Here is a 16,126-nt window from a genome sequence, read left to right as displayed (position 1 = left end):
AATCGGAATAAAACTCGATGGACAACAATTTTTGCGGTTTTTGTTTTTATCATAACTTTTGATACAAAAATCAGAATAAGATAAATAATATATCGTTGGAAAGCTATTGAAGTCTACTTTCCTACCCAATTTGAATCAGATTAAAATATTTTGTATATTAAAAAATATGATCAAATAGGTGGACGGTTTCAGTTTTGGATAAAGTTTGGTATTTCTTTCATATATTTCCGTTATAACTCGGAATTAATATTATAATATATCATTGGAAATATAATTTCAAGGGCTATCCAACCATTGAAAATTTGGAAAAAAATTATGAGACACGAACATAATATCGGACTGTCTTTGAACGTCTTTAAATTCGAATAGAATTAAGACTTTCAAAAAGAGAAGTTTTTTATTCAATTTCAAACTCTTTAATCTTATCTTTTCAAAAAGGATAATTAGTATCTTTTAGAAACTTATAGAAGCTTCTAATTAATCCTGATTGGTTTAGGAATGAGATTAAATCTTTTGGACCCTCCACATGATCATTGGGTCGTAGGTAAGGCTCGGTTTGGGCCTAGTTCCACGTTATAACTCGGGTTTGGGCTTATAATATATCGTTGGAAAGCTCTTTTAAAACTCCATCTAACTACACAATTATTGGACTCAAATTATGGACCAATATTAACTAGTTGGACGATTTTATAAAAAGGACACAAAATGAATTAATTTAAGGACACGAATAGAATAATTTTAGGTTTAAAGGCACGAAATGAATGATTTTGGCTTAAAACATTTTAGAAAAGGTTTGAATATGCGCCAAGGATTAAGAAAATTCACGAGACTCTTTAACTCTTCACCTAACTCGATAATCAAAATATGAAAGGCACTCATCACTAGGTTTGGTTTTTGGGGAGACACAATCAGGTGTCTACAATACCACACCTTATACCCATATTTTCCCTTAGTATCCATCAATTTACCCACCCAAAATAATGAATTTGTAAATTTACCCACGCATAAGGCCTGTTCTGATTTACTGAACTGAGCTAAACTGAACTGAACCGAGCTGAGGTGAACTGAATTGTTTATGAGAGGAGGAATTAACAAATGAATTGAACTCAACTGAACTGAAATTAAGCTGAAGAGAACAATCGCATAGTACCCAAAATAATAAATACAAGTTGTCTTATAACACATGGTAATCATGTTTTTTGATTTATTAAAAGAGTTCTTACAAGTATTTGTTATCTTATAATTTAAATTAATACAAATAAATAATACTCATATAGGATTTATCACTTTCTATCATCGTGAGGAGAAAAAAATATCTAAAATTACTCTTGTTATACCACACCTAATACCTAATTTCCCCGGTCCTTAGTATTAATCAATGTGTTTACCCACCTAAAAATAATGAACATGTATTTTATCCACCAATAGGTATATTTTTTCACAAGCATAAATTGTCACATCATATTCATATACAACAACCAACAACATCTAATTAAATATATGCACTAATAAATAGATTTTTATATTCCAACGTGTATATGAGTAGAGATAATTATTAATAAAAAGGAAAATATTAGTTACTTATAAAGTCTATATAATGTATATAACTTAGTTTGAAAATATGAGCATGCATTAACTTTTGTAATGAAATTTAGGTATCAGATTCCTAAATCTTCACAATTTGGAAACTCGATATTTTAATCTAAAATTACATTTATAGGAAATACACAGTATTTGAATCAATTAACATAAATAAAAAAATACATTAGAACATAATGTAAGAGGAAAGGATTATAATCAAAATATTTCACTTATGATACTTTAAAATATGCTATATATACTTGTAATATCTATAAAATTATATGGTAGAAAATTATAAGGTAAAATATTTTATTATTTTCTTTATATGTATGGAAGTTTCACATGGAATATTCACATTAAAATCATGTGTATGATTTGATAACATATAAATACTTTACTAATACTACGTAAAAATCATTTGCTTATATAAAAAATTTAAATTTTAAAACTAAAAAATATTAAACTAAGACAGGGACACGTGTCAGCCATGGAGTTAGTGTACCCTGTTTTAGTATAATAATATATAGATAACACCTATTGACAATTTTTTTATTTTACAATCAGAAGAATAGAATTTTATTAAATATTATCCTTGTCTCCCAGGATAGCAGGTAACACATCAGGAGTACAGTCCACCATTAATACTCTTAACTCATTATGATCCATAGAAGACTTAGCAATGAGATGAGCAGCCTTGTTACATGATCTAGGACAAAAGGCAAAACTACATGATTCAAAAATACTAGTCGGACTTAAAGCATCAAAGACAATAAATTGAGCTGCAAATTTCTCTCGTACAGTTCCTTGGAGCATCTTCACCAGCTGAAGGCAATTAGATTCCACCTCTAATCTTCTCAGACCAGCGTCATATGCCAAAGTGAGACCAAACAAAACAGCCTGAGCTTCAGCTTCTAAAGGGGAGCACTCAATAGAGATACTCATACTTGCAGTCATCATGATATCCCCAACATTGACTCTGACGATCATCCCAACACCGATCATACCATCAGAAGGGAGGGCAGCATCAGTATTAAGTTTGAAGTGGTTGGTAGAAGGTGGTGTCCAATTAGCAGTAGCTGTCACACCTTGTGGCTCCATGGGTGTCTATTGCTGCCTCAAATTCACCAAGAAAAGCCATAGCTTTCGAACAAGCAGCCATATGATCATTTTTTTCTTTTCAAAGACCCATGAATTCATCATACCCCATATTTGCCATACAACCATCATCACTGTTTCCCAACTATGAGCCACTTTACACTTATCAATCATGTCAACACACCAGTCATAAAAATTTGAGAATCTAAAGAGGGTCGTATCAAGTCTCACAGGTGATAAATGACAGGGTAAAGTCGTATCCCCAAATCAAAAGTAATTCCTAAATCCTCTAACTAATGTAGATAGGGAAGTAGGGTCGAATCCACAGAGAAACGAGTCTTTCTATTCCTAATTAATTAATATAATATAGATTATAAAGTAACCAAAATATAATAATCGAAGGAAACTAAACTACTAAGAGTAAAAGTGGGAAAGAATAAAAGTAGGAGGAGAAACAATGAATAAAAGGCCTAGGGCATAGGTTCACCAATAAATAATATTCCAGGGTAAAACATAATAATCAATCATCAATGCATAAATTAATCAGATCATAAAGGGCTTTCGCTACGTATTACAATCACAGAATTAATTTACCGGTATTAAATCTCATCTTTCGAATCTCGACTTAACCATTTATAAATTAACCTGCCTATTGAAACTAGACCTAAACATCAATTCTCATCTGTCGAATCTCGAATCAATATTGTCAAACTCATGCATAAAAGATCAGGCCTAATCTAGTCACAGAGCATTAAATCAATCAATAGGAAATTAATCTAGCATTGACAATTAACAACAACAAATTACCCCTTCATATTATTTATGGATCCCCGCAAACCCTGGAAATAAAACTACTCACACATAATTAAATCTAAACTAATCAAAATAATAAAGCACGACATGATAAAAAGAATAAAGTAAAAAATTGAGATTAAGAGAAGAGAAATTGTTACCAAAATAAATCTGGAATTAAGAGTAGAATTAAGAACAAAGGTTTTAGAGAAAAGAAATCTAAGAGAATAATTAAGAGAGTAAAGAAAGAGTAAAAAGAAGAAGAAGATGCACTAAAATCGTATTACGGAGGAGTATTTATACTCCGTACAAAAATCCTAAACTAAAACAAATTAAAACGACGTTAAACGTCTCCTAAGAAATACACGCGCCCGATCGGGCGCGCCTTTTTGCTCATAATACAAATCTCGCGCCCGGCCGGGCGCGTCACCGGGCGCCAGCCTTAACTTCTCCCGCCTGGCCGGGCGCGCCTCCGGGCGCCAGCCTCTTTGGCCGGGCGGCTCATTTGGGCCACTATTTGGACTTCGATTGGGCTCCAATTCTTCGGGCCAATCTGGGTTTCCTCTTCCGGTCTTGAATACTCGGTCCAAATGCCCCGGTATCACCTATACCAAGCCCTTAATCACCGGTTCGATGGCTCTAACCGGCTCTGGGCTATAAAATCTGGTCGTGCTTCTTTAATGTTCGTGATTGCTCCAAAATATCTCGGGAAAATACTCTAAAAGCATAAATACCTGCAAAAGTCAACTAAATCTACGAAAACACTAGAAAACACCAATTAGTAATAAAAGTGGCTCTAAAGAGCCAAAAACACTACTAATTATGACCAAGGGACGGGGGTAAAATACTATATAAAATAGACACATCAATAAACGCCTCATAAGATTGCTCTCCACACACACATGAAACAAGTGAAGAGTTGTCTCCTTTAGGGATGGCAATATTAAATGGATATTCGCTAACCCGATCCACCCGATTTAATTGGATGGACGAAAATCCGCCTTAAATGGATGAAGTACGGGTGACGGATGGGTGGGTGATGGATCGGGTCGGATTCGGGTGGGGCTCCGTTTCATCCGCCACCCGATCCGTCATCCGTTTATCACCCGATACATATACAAAATAAAAAAAATAATAAAAAAAATAATAAAAAAAATTGACATGTATTGTAATTATGTTTTTTAAAACCTTTTTTTTTTTAAAAAAAAAACTTATATAATATTAATCTATATATTGATTTCTAAAAAAAAATCCTCTATTCTCTGTAACCTAACCCCTAATTTTATTTGAACGCTACCTCTTAGTTTCTCAATCTCTCAAAGAAAAAAGAACGTTCTCACTCTCACTCTCCTCTTGATTTCGATCTCACTGCGTCACCGGTAGGGCACTCCGTCAGACTAACAACACCACGACCCTCCTTACCTGCGGTCTGCGATACTTTGGCGGTTACTCTCATTAGCGGCAGGACGACAGTCATCACATACTCACACACCTCCTCTAATTTATTCTTATAGTTTATTTGTAATTTCTAATCATCTAATAATTACTGTTGAAATTCCTGATTTTTTTTAATTACTGGATTTCTGATTTTTTTTGTTTAAATTACTAGATTTCTGTTTTTTATTTAATTATTTGAAATTATAATAATCATCCGTTAAGCATCCGATCCACCAGTTTCACCCGCGGATGACGGATGGATCGGATGCGGGTGATGGGTTTTGCGGGTGACGGGTGGATCAGGTGGAGCGGATGGAGTGAGCGGGTGGATGCGGGTGAAGCTCCATCCGACCCGAATCCGATCCGTTGCCATTCCAAGTCTCATTTGCATCCCCACATTGGGAGCAAATCCTGTCCACTTTTAAGCCTTGATTAGCCAGAGTATCCGTTATTGGGAGACCCTTTTCCACAGCTCTCCAAACCAGGTTTTTGACTTTCTGAGGAACATCAGCATTCCAGATTTTGCACCATATCTTATTAGCAGGAGACGAGCTTGAACAACCACTCCCTGCTTGCTTTTTTTCAAGTTCTAAATGATAAGCACTTCGCACACTGAAATCACCATTTTTAGTGTGCTTCCACAGCAAAACATCCTCCTGCCCATTGTTAGGAACCCTAATCTTCATAATAGCAGCCACTTCAATCTCAAAGAGTAAATCTCTAAGGTCATGAACTCTCCATTTGCGATCTGAGATATCAATCCAGCCATCCACAGTAGCTTTGCACAAGTCAGGGTGAGGGGGAGGAGAAAGAAGTCTGTTTCCAGGGAGTATGGGAATCCATTTATCATCCCACAAGCGGACAACTCTCCCATTACCAATAAGCCATCTTGAGCCTTCAATAATCAGGTCCCTTGCAGAGACAATAGAGCGCCAAGTGTAGCTTGCGTTTGGGGGTATTTTTGCATCCCAAAGAGTTGAGCGTTGAAAGTACTTCCCTTTCAGAACCCGAGCTGCAAGAGAGTCTGGATTAGTAGCAATTCTCCAGAATTGTTTAGCAAGAAGGGAACTATTAAAAGCTCTGAGGTCTCTAAACCCAATCCCACCTTCCTTCTTAGATTCACATAGTTTCTCCCAAGATATCAGGGCTAATTTTCGTTCACAACCTTTTTGACCACACCAGAAATTCCTACACAATGAAGTGATGTTTTCAAGGAAAAAATCTGGAAGCTTGAAGCACTGCATTGCATACGTGGGTATTGCTTGTGCTATGGATTTTAGCAACACCTCTCTACCAGCTCTAGATAAGTACCTCTGTTTCCACCCTTTCACTTTGTTCCAAACACGGTCTTGAATAGCCTGAAAAACGGTTTTCTTAGATCTCCCTAGGTAGGTGGGGAGGCCAAGGTACTTCTCGTGTCCTTCGACTCTCGTAAAGTTCAAATTCATTTGAAGAATTTCCTGGGAATTTGCACTAACATTACGATGGAAGGACACTTCCGATTTTTTCAAGGTTAATTTTTTTGACTCGAAGCAAGCTCATCATGGATACCCTTAATGGTATTCATTTGTTTACGTTGCTCAGCTTTTTTGTGGAAAAAAGCTGTGTTCTTATCTCCTTCCCTCAACCAGTCTTGCCTGCTACGTTGAGCCCAATAAGTTTCCTCGCGTTTTTCAAGCTCGTCAATTTCATCATCAATGGTCGAATTTCCTCCAAGTTTTCTTCCGTGGGCTCTTTTAACATAGCTTGCTTCATCTTCTCCCTTCTCAAGCTTATATCAAATTCAAAATCTCTCGGACGCTTGCTGCTCCACTGTTTCAGGTTGGCAGAACATCTTTTAATTTGTTCTCTTACATCAAACCCATCAAGCACATTCCAGGATTCGGTAACTATATTCCCACATTCATCATCACGAAGCCACTCCTTTTCAAACTTGAACCCCTTGTGTCTTCTCTTCTTTTTCTTATCAAAGATAAGCTGCTCTTGAATCGTGATTTTTAAGGGAATATGATCAGAGCTGCGCTTCGGGAGATGCTCCACCATGTTACGAGGGAAGAGCTTGAGCCATTCATCAGTAGCAAAAAATCTATCTAATCTCTCCATTATATTATCATCAGCCACCCTATGGTTACTCCAAGTAAATAAAGGCCCTTCAAAATTTATATTCAGGAAGTTACACTTGCCAATAGCTTTACGAAAGCCATCTATGACACTTTGCCTAGTAGAATTACCTCCTTTTTTCTCATCGTGGGCTAGCATACAATTAAAGTTACCAAAGAAAAGCCAAGGGTGCACATTTGAAGTACCAAGTCTCTCTAACAGTTGTCAAGTCTCATGTTTCTTCCCATCATTCGGGTTACCATATATTCCAGTTAGCCTCCATACAAATTGCTTATCATCATGAACCTCAAAATCCATATGATTCAAAGAAAAAGACTTCAAGGTCAAGTCGATTGAATCATTCCAAAACATAGCCAAACCACCACTACGATGTCTTCCTGTACCTTCACAATCTACACCAGCAAAATTATTAAAATTCAACTTCCTTTTTACACCTTCCCATTCATGACCTTTTCACTTTGTCTCGGAAAGAAAGACAAAGTGGGGATGTTTTGCTTGAAGGATACCCTTCAAAGCAGTGACTGCCCGGGGACTCCCTAATCCCCGACAGTTCCAGCTAAGGCCTATCATTGTTGTTCGCGGGGTTGGTTGCACCCAACACCCGCTACTTCCGCGATTGCTAAAGCATTATCAACTTTAGCTTTTTTGTGCACTTCGTCAATCTCCATCTCCTCACTAGCTGACATATCTTTCCTTTTCCCATTTTTAACTTCTTGTTTACCCACTTCACTCCCCTCCAAACCATCCTTTTAAAATTTCACACCCCTCTTCATCGATTTTTTTGTACTACCTATTCATATACTACAAAAGTCAAAGCTGCTGAATTTTTGACATACTCCCTATTCTCATCCTTCTCTACTTCATATTCATCCCTATTTTTTCAGAGTACTTCTATCAGCTTCTATCAGGGTCATAATCTTCGAACCTGCTATGTGGAAAGTGGGAACTGTAGACACCCATTTGTGTCTCCCCAAAACCAAACCCGGTGATGAGTACCTTTCACGTCGAATCATAATCGGATGAAACGAAAGTGTGGAAAGGTCTAGTGTTGCAGAAAGTTTTATTTCTCTTCTCTTCTCCCTGTTTTTGAAAACTTTATTTTAAGAAAACAACCAATCCAGTTTGTTTGGTCCATGATATGGGTCCAATAGTGGTGTAGTTGGATAGGGCTTGCAAAGACTTTTCCAACGATATATTATAAGCCCAATTCCGATGAATATTGAGGAAATTATGGCCAATTTACTAAACTGGGCCCGGTTTGAGCTTTATGTACGGCCCAATGATCTAGGGGAGGGCCTAATATGATTTATCATTCCTAATGCAATTAGGAATGGTTTTAGTCTTCTAGAATATTCTAGAAGGTTCTTTTCATTCCTAATTTGATTAGGACTTTTCAGAGTTTTAATCAAGATCAAATAGCATTTTTGATGGAATTATATTATTTTATCTTCCAAGACGGTAAATTTATCAGATTTTCGAAAACGCGTTGAAATCCAGTTTGGCGTCCAACCCCAGGCCTTGGCGCCTTGAACCAGGCTTGGCGCCAGACGCTAACCATTGGCGTCTGGCGCTAGCCACTGGTGCCTGGCGCCAGTTAGCCAGGGTTGACGCCAAGGTTGTTTTTCGATCTTCAGACTCTGTTTTGTTAAGTTATCTTTTTTGGATGATTTTCTCTATAAATATCGTATCAAAAACTCCGTTTTCATTCACGAATTCTCATCAACAATTAGTTTTAATTAGCATTCACCAATTCTCTTCATTCATTAAGCTTTCATTCATTCTTTAGCATTCTTTTCTTTTCTTTCTTTTACTTTTTCATACAAAATTTCGCATTCGCAAGATCTTGATACACCTAGCCATATTCGAAGTTGCCTTCGCCCTAGACGTGAAAGGTTTTAATTTCTGAGGGTTTGGTCCCAAATCTCTCTTTCAATTATTTAATTTAATTGTTTTGATTATTATTTTCCTTGAAGTTACTAACGTGTGTATTTTGTTATTAGAAAGAGGTACGAAGCATCAAAGTAAGTACTTTAATTGATTAATTGATTTATGATGTAGATATCATGTTTATATTGTTATTATGATATTCCTAGTATCATGTCTAGGGTAACTTTAATATTAAATATGATTGGTATGATGCTTCCTATATTCTTCCTAATATTTATTCATGTTAGTATCATGTTAGGGTTAAAGATTTGATTTTTATTGCTTAGTGACATGCTAGGGTTTGTTATTAATCTTGTTAGTATCATGCCTAGGATCTTGCTATGTTTATTATGCTCTAACATGATTATAATTATAATTTATGATTATCATGATGATTGTGAATATTATTATTATTATTATTTTAATGATGATTATTTTATTCATGATTATTAATTGATTATGTTGCTTGATACATATTATATTTATTCTTTATTGCTTGATCACCTTTATTGCATGTTTAAAGGGAATTTGTATTTGCAATCATGCTTAATAAGATAATTAATAATCTTGTTAGGGTTAATTTTGATTATAATTCAAGTGATAGCCAATGATAGTTTATTTGTGCATTAAAATTCAACCAACATAGATTAAACAGGTTTAGGGTTAATCCTATTGATTGCATGTTAGTCAAAAAGCGCACATGAATACGAGCAGAATAAAGTAGAGGCCTATTATTAGGGCAGGTTCAATCTCTTTTAGGTTGGATTTGTACCATCATCCCCGAACCCTTATTTGGTTTATGACCTTATGGAGTTGACGATCTCTTGGATCGTTAAGGGGTGTAACCTTCACCTCGTGAACAGTTTACAAGTTCCTTAAAAACTTGTTGGCGACTCTTTTGCTCTATCTTCTTCCCTTTTGGACGCCACCGTACTTTAGTGTATGATCACAGTAGGGTTCAAGCTAGTGGGATTTTAAAGGCTTGAAACTATTCCCTACAGTTTTTGGCGACTCCACTGGGGAGGATTTCTATTTTAATTCCTGAATTTGTTTCGGCAATGATTTAGAATGAGTGGATGAGACTCGAAAAGTTCTAAGTATTTCATGTGCGTAATTTTGATTAACATTATTGTCATATGCATAAAAAGGTTCTCATTGGAAAGACCATCCGTAATGAGTCAAAAACATAGGATTTTACACGTAGGAAATTTGAGAAATGTCTTTCACAACTAGGACTGAAATAACACCGCGCGAAACTGATGATTTTATTGAGCACAGAAAACTGCTGAGGCATGTGGGAAGTAACGTCAGGGGCCAGAGCTTGGCGCCAAACTTTTAGCCGTAGCGCCAAATGCCAGTATTGGCGCCAGGCGCTACAGTTAAAAGTTGGCGCCAGTCTCTGTTTGCTGGCGCCAATTTCCCCCAATACCGAGCCAGAAATATGCGTTCTAATTTCGATCGGTTTTTCGTATTGTTTGCTCGATCCTGCTTCCTGATTGAATTTTTTCTCACTTTTCTAAAACCCATATGTGTTCTACATATGGACATAACCCTCTGGGAATTCATGCTCTATCTACCCGATTGAACGCTCCTGGCAACAAAGGGTACATCTGAGAGGTTGAATTCACCAAACCATGGAAGTGAGTTTTTTCTAAAAACTCGCGGTGTCCTATCCACACGCGTTAACCCTTCACGGTTAGGCTTCTACGCGGTGCATCTGGACAATTAACCATGGACCCTATTTGACTAAACCATATCCCGAACTTTAGAGAACTAGAGCCATGGTTAGGTTGCGAACTCATTGCATCATATTGTGCCTACTTGACTAATTGTGCATTATTTGTTGTGCATATATATTCTATGTTTCTCTTAACCGTTTGCTGATTTGCGTTGAGACTAAAATTAATGACTTAAAGAACTTTGCCTAATTAATTAATTAATTAATTAATTTGAGTCAATAAAGTTTTTTTTTAATCGGAATTGACCTAGTACGACTTTAGGCATAACCCAGTTGACTAATAATACCGAAAACAGTCCCAGACCGAAGCTCCAATATTGGCGCCAAAGTCTGAGCTGTAGCGCCACATTATAGTGTGTAGCGTCAGACATTTACTTAATTGTCTGGCGCCAATCACCATAGTGTGACGCCAGTCCTGTCGCTTGGCCGACAGTTCGGATTATTGGTCGAGTCATCACCTAAGGTCTAATTAACCAGTTTGCTAATTAATTCGGTTAATTTCAGCTGTCAATAACACCTTGTCGAGTCATTAATCGAGTCTTGATCACATAGTCTAGCCACATGGTCATGACAAAAGTCTCAACATGTCACCTACACTCACTAGTCTTCGCACACACTTTGAGTATACATCACCATGACCATGTCTTAGGTTCATGTATGGGTCGGTCTTTTCCGTCATTGGAGTTGGGGGTACATTCTATTCCTAATTCCTCATATCCCTCCCATCTAAATCTTCTTTCACATTCTATTCCAATTTTTCTTCACTTCCTCCATCCTTTGCATGTCGAATAAAGTTTGAGTCAAATAATTAACAATAAGTATCCCCAAATTCCTTTCCCACAGTACTTGGTCGAGGAGAGAAGGGCGATTAATCAAGGACAACCTCTTTATTCAAGTCTCGCTTTTTGATAAACCGATTCGTCAAAAGAGGAAGGCTAAGAAGATAATGGCAACTCAAGAAGAAGTCAATGATCTTAGGAACCAATTGGTTACCATGACTGAAACATTGAAGCTCCTCACACTTAAGGTCGATAATCCCGAGAAGCAACAACAGATGGATCTCATGCAAGAGAGTCTAAGCAAGCTATCTAGTGACTATAAATTTCAGGGCATGAGTTCGCAAGGGGTCTCGCTGAACAAAGAACTTCTTCCGCATAAGTTCAACGCCACTGACATCCCTAAATTCAAGGCAACAGATAACCCTTACTTCCATCTAAGAGCTTTTGAAACTATAATGAGCATTAAGGGTATCGATAAGAAAGTCTTCCCCTCTCTGTTCCCACTATCTCTCGAAACCGTTTGTCAACAATGGTTCTTTTCTCTCGAGAAAGAAAAAACCTCTTCTTGGGAGTCGATAACAAACGCTTTCATAGATAGATATAAGTGCAACATCCAAGACGAGACAGACCACAGATAACTTGAGATATTAAAACAAAAGGAAAACGAAGGGTTCACTTCTTTCTTCAATAAATGGAGGGAAACTTCTGCTAATATGGTCAAGGCTCCTACCGAAAAAGAATCTTTGAGGATTTTTATCAAGAATCTCCAAGGGAAGTATTCAAAGCACTTAAAGTACCAACACAACTTGAATACTTTCAAAGTTGTCTATAATATAGGCATTGACATTGAAGATGACCTTCTGAAAGATAATAGTGCGAGAGGAAAGAAGAGCGACCGTCCTTCTTCTTCCTCTAATGAGGTGCATGCTACAAACACCTCTAAACCACAAATCCAAAGATCAAAAAGGGTGTTCACTCCACTTGGCATGAGTTATGAAACGGCTTTCGAGAAGCTACATCACAAAGGACTAGTCATGTCCATAGGGCCCATCAAAGATCCGTTTCCAGAAGCTAGGCCACCTAAGTGGGATCCTAATAAGCATTGCAAATATCATCAAAGAAAGGGTCACGACACCGAGGAGTGTTGGAAACTCAAAGAAGCCATTCAAGATCTGATCGATGACAATGAAACTTCCGAGATTCTAGCCATCGAAGATGACCAAGCATCCTTTGATCCATCACTTCTTATCACACCTGTAGGAGAGCCTATGATCAAGACAGCTTATATGACCTCTCTCGATGAAGTGGCCATAATTGAGGAGGATGAAAGTCTTTTCTTAGATAATACCAAGGAAGACTCGTCAAGTCTAAAAGAGGAAATTCAAAAACTGCAAGATGTCATTGCCATGATCTTGAATGTGGTAGAAGGATTAGCAAATCGGGTGATGGACATCGAACAAAATTCTCGCCAAGGGCTTAATGAAGAACTTAATGCTCCTAAGCCACAGGAAAAACGGACCATTGTAGAATACACACCAATAGGAATGACTTACAATGAAGCTTTTGACTGTCTTCACGATCAAGGTCTCATTCACTCCATTGGTCCCAGTCAAGACCCTCAATCTGAAAAACGTTCTCCAAATTGGGATCCAAATTCCTATTGTCTATACCATAAAGGTTGCGGTCACACTACTAAAAAGTGTCTCGCCCTCAAGGATCGTGTTCAAGACTTCATTGATTCAAATCTCCTTCATGTTCCTCCGCGCGACAAGAAGGCCAAGATTAGTAACAATGGTAACAATGGCTGTAAGGGGAAGAAGAACGACTATCCTTCTTCTTCCGAAAACACCTACTCCAGTAATAGTGTTGGTACTTTCGACCTTAGTGAGATCCTAGCCATGGGTAATCGAAAGCAACCGAAAAGGGAATTTACCCCTATTGAAACTAGCTACGATGATGCTTTCAATCGACTCCATGCCAAGGGAATCATTACTCCCATAGGACCTACTAAAGATCCCCCACTTAAGAAAAGATTGCCTAGTTGGAATCCAGACGAACACTGCAAGTACAACCAAGGTAGGGGTCATACTACTGAGAGCTGTTGGAAGCTAAAGGAGGCTATCCAACATTTGATTGATAATAACAAGCTTCCCACACCTCCAGTTAACAAGAAGAACGAGTGATGATAAAGGAAACAACACAAGACAAGAGGCGAGCTGCAACGACAAGATTTCATGGCCTCTTTTTCTATTTCTTTTTTCATTTTTTTTCCTTTCCCCAATAAGTCTAGCATAGGCACCTTTTCCTTTCCTTAGATTAATTTTGTAGATTCTTTATTTTCTTTTAATAAAATGAGCATTTATTTTCTTGCATATGATCATTGCATTAATATTGCATTTAAAAAAAAAAATATGTTGAATTAAGCACAAGGTATACCAATGATTTGAGGCACCCCTTGTAGCCACATCATATCTTCTTTCGCCTTTCTAATTTACAAATCCTTTCTTCATAAACCACTTTGAGCCTCGTCTAACGATAGACCTTTTTTTTTTTTTTCAACCTACATTTACCTAACCTTGGGATGGGATGGTGTGTAACTTTTGCAATCTAGAGAAAGCTTGAGAAAATTCAAAAGATTAAAAAAAGCAAAAAATAAATAAAAGTGTACAAAAGGGTAAGTGTTCCAATGTCTTTGATATGAAAATATCTTCGATAAGAACACGTCTCAGATTGCGTCTTTTATCGAGTCCTCGGTACCGTGCCTGAGAAACATGAATGCCAAGTGAGTGATAGACCGCATGATCGAGATTGCTCACACTTATAAAAATAAAATAAATGCTAAAGAAAAAAGAGCTAAAAAAGAGTAGAAACTCAAGCATAAAATTATAAAGATTCAAAAGCGAGGTTGCACACCTTGGGGGCTTATCTAGGGTCTTGAGCCTTTATCCCCTTCTTCTTCAACCTTTAGCCTAACAACGTTACAACCCTTAAAAGACCTTTTTGAGGTATACACACACTTGTGCGAGGTTCGGCTAGAGCTAAGTTCGGCCTAATTCCTAACGGATACGTAGGCAACCTCACATCGAGGTGCGGCCGTAATAAACATGCATTCATATTCACATTCACACACTTATACCATGATCATATCAAGGAATCTCCAATGCTCATCCCTTTTCACTAGAGCTAGACTTGGGGGCTCGATCCCTACATCATTAGCTTACCTAGCCTAAGAGTCACCATTATTTGGCTCTTCTAACAATATGTTTTTCCACACACTTAGCTCTTGTGGCCTAGCTTTGATGTCACTATCACACACTGCACAGATACATGACCAAATATACTTCCCTTTAGGAACCCTTTGTCATGGGATCTTAACACACCGTTGAAGCATGCCTTGTCATATCAACATCACCCATAATTGTCATTGCATCACGAAGTATGAAGTGCTTAGCCTCCGTGCCTAAGTTACCCAAATACTTTCATCATGGAGTCAACAGTTGAGATAGCCTAGGATGGATTAATCCTTGCACCTTAAGAGATAGTATCAAACAACATTTGACTAAGCTCATTCAACATGCATCTTCCAACTTTTGATTTTTCTTTGTCACGTCTTTCTTTTTCGGGAGAAAGTCGGTACCCTCCATAAAAATGACGGAAATTTTTGCATTTTTCAAGTCGCACGATCACATTACAATGCACACACGAGTCATGTACACATTGAGTCATGTCATATCACTTTGATTTGAGTCACACATGTCATTTTGAGTCGAGTCAACCTCGAGTCAGTCAAACATATCGAGTCAAGTTTATACCTTGAGTCGTGTCAAGTCAATGAGTCAAGCAACATTAAGCCTTAGGTCAACCCTAAGATAATTAAAGAAATTGGCAAAGTTCTATAGTAAAAAATAAATACAGGTGTTGCAGAATAGGGAAGACCCTATCACAGCGTTCGGCGACATAATCAGTTCTTGGCGCCAGAGATATTTCAGCAACGACAGAGCTCGAAGCCTCTCAGAAAGGTGATTTCAACTTCATACAGCAATTTCGGGTTCCTTGGTACGCCAGTTAGCCCCTATAAGCAATTTGACATGATTAAGTAGTCAGTTTGATTACAATCACAATAAGGGGTCGACCTGATGAAAGATCGTCTCGCTTAGCTTAAAGCGCCTAAGATATGGCTCATTACGGAAACACCGACATACTGGTTTTAGCGGAATAAAGTTCAGGCGAGCTTTAGAGATCGACAAACGTTGGTCTTCGGAAATTTTTCTTCAGAAAATTATCGCAACAAACATTCAAGCACCGAAGCTCTATTGTTCAGAGACGCGTGGACATTTCATTGAAGCTCTTTTGTTCAGAGACGTGTGGGCATATCATTCAAAAGCTCTATTGTTCAGAGACGCGTGAACATTTCCATCAAAGCTCTTTGCTTCAGAGACGCGTGGACATTTCCTTTCAAAGCTCTTTTGTTCAGAGACGCGTGGACATTTCTTTCAAGCTCTTTTGTTCAGAGACGCGTGGACATTTCTTTCAAGCTCTTTTGTTCAGAGACGCGTGGAAATTTCTTTCAAAGCTCTTTTGTTCAGAGACGCGTGGACATATCATCAAAGATCTCCTATTTTCAAGCTCTTTGTTCAGAGACGCGTGAACATTTCCT

At 37.7% G+C, this 16,126-nt stretch overlaps 1 protein-coding gene across 1 annotated transcript; it reads right to left on the bottom strand.

The window, feature by feature from the left end:
* Positions 1-2,160: 2,160 nt before the first annotated feature.
* Positions 2,161-2,679, bottom strand: LOC145569231 (uncharacterized). Its single transcript, XM_081628601.1, has one exon. The coding sequence runs from the start codon at positions 2,677-2,679 to the stop codon at positions 2,161-2,163; it is 519 nt and encodes a 172-aa protein (XP_081484727.1).
* Positions 2,680-16,126: the final 13,447 nt, after the last annotated feature.

This window comes from Chenopodium album, chromosome 2 (assembly GCF_948465745.1).
Source record: "Chenopodium album chromosome 2, dcCheAlbu1.1, whole genome shotgun sequence".
Lineage (NCBI taxonomy): Eukaryota > Viridiplantae > Streptophyta > Magnoliopsida > Caryophyllales > Amaranthaceae > Chenopodium > Chenopodium album.
The sequence above is the reverse complement of the archived record's forward strand: the minus strand, read 5'-3'. Positions and strand labels throughout refer to the sequence as shown.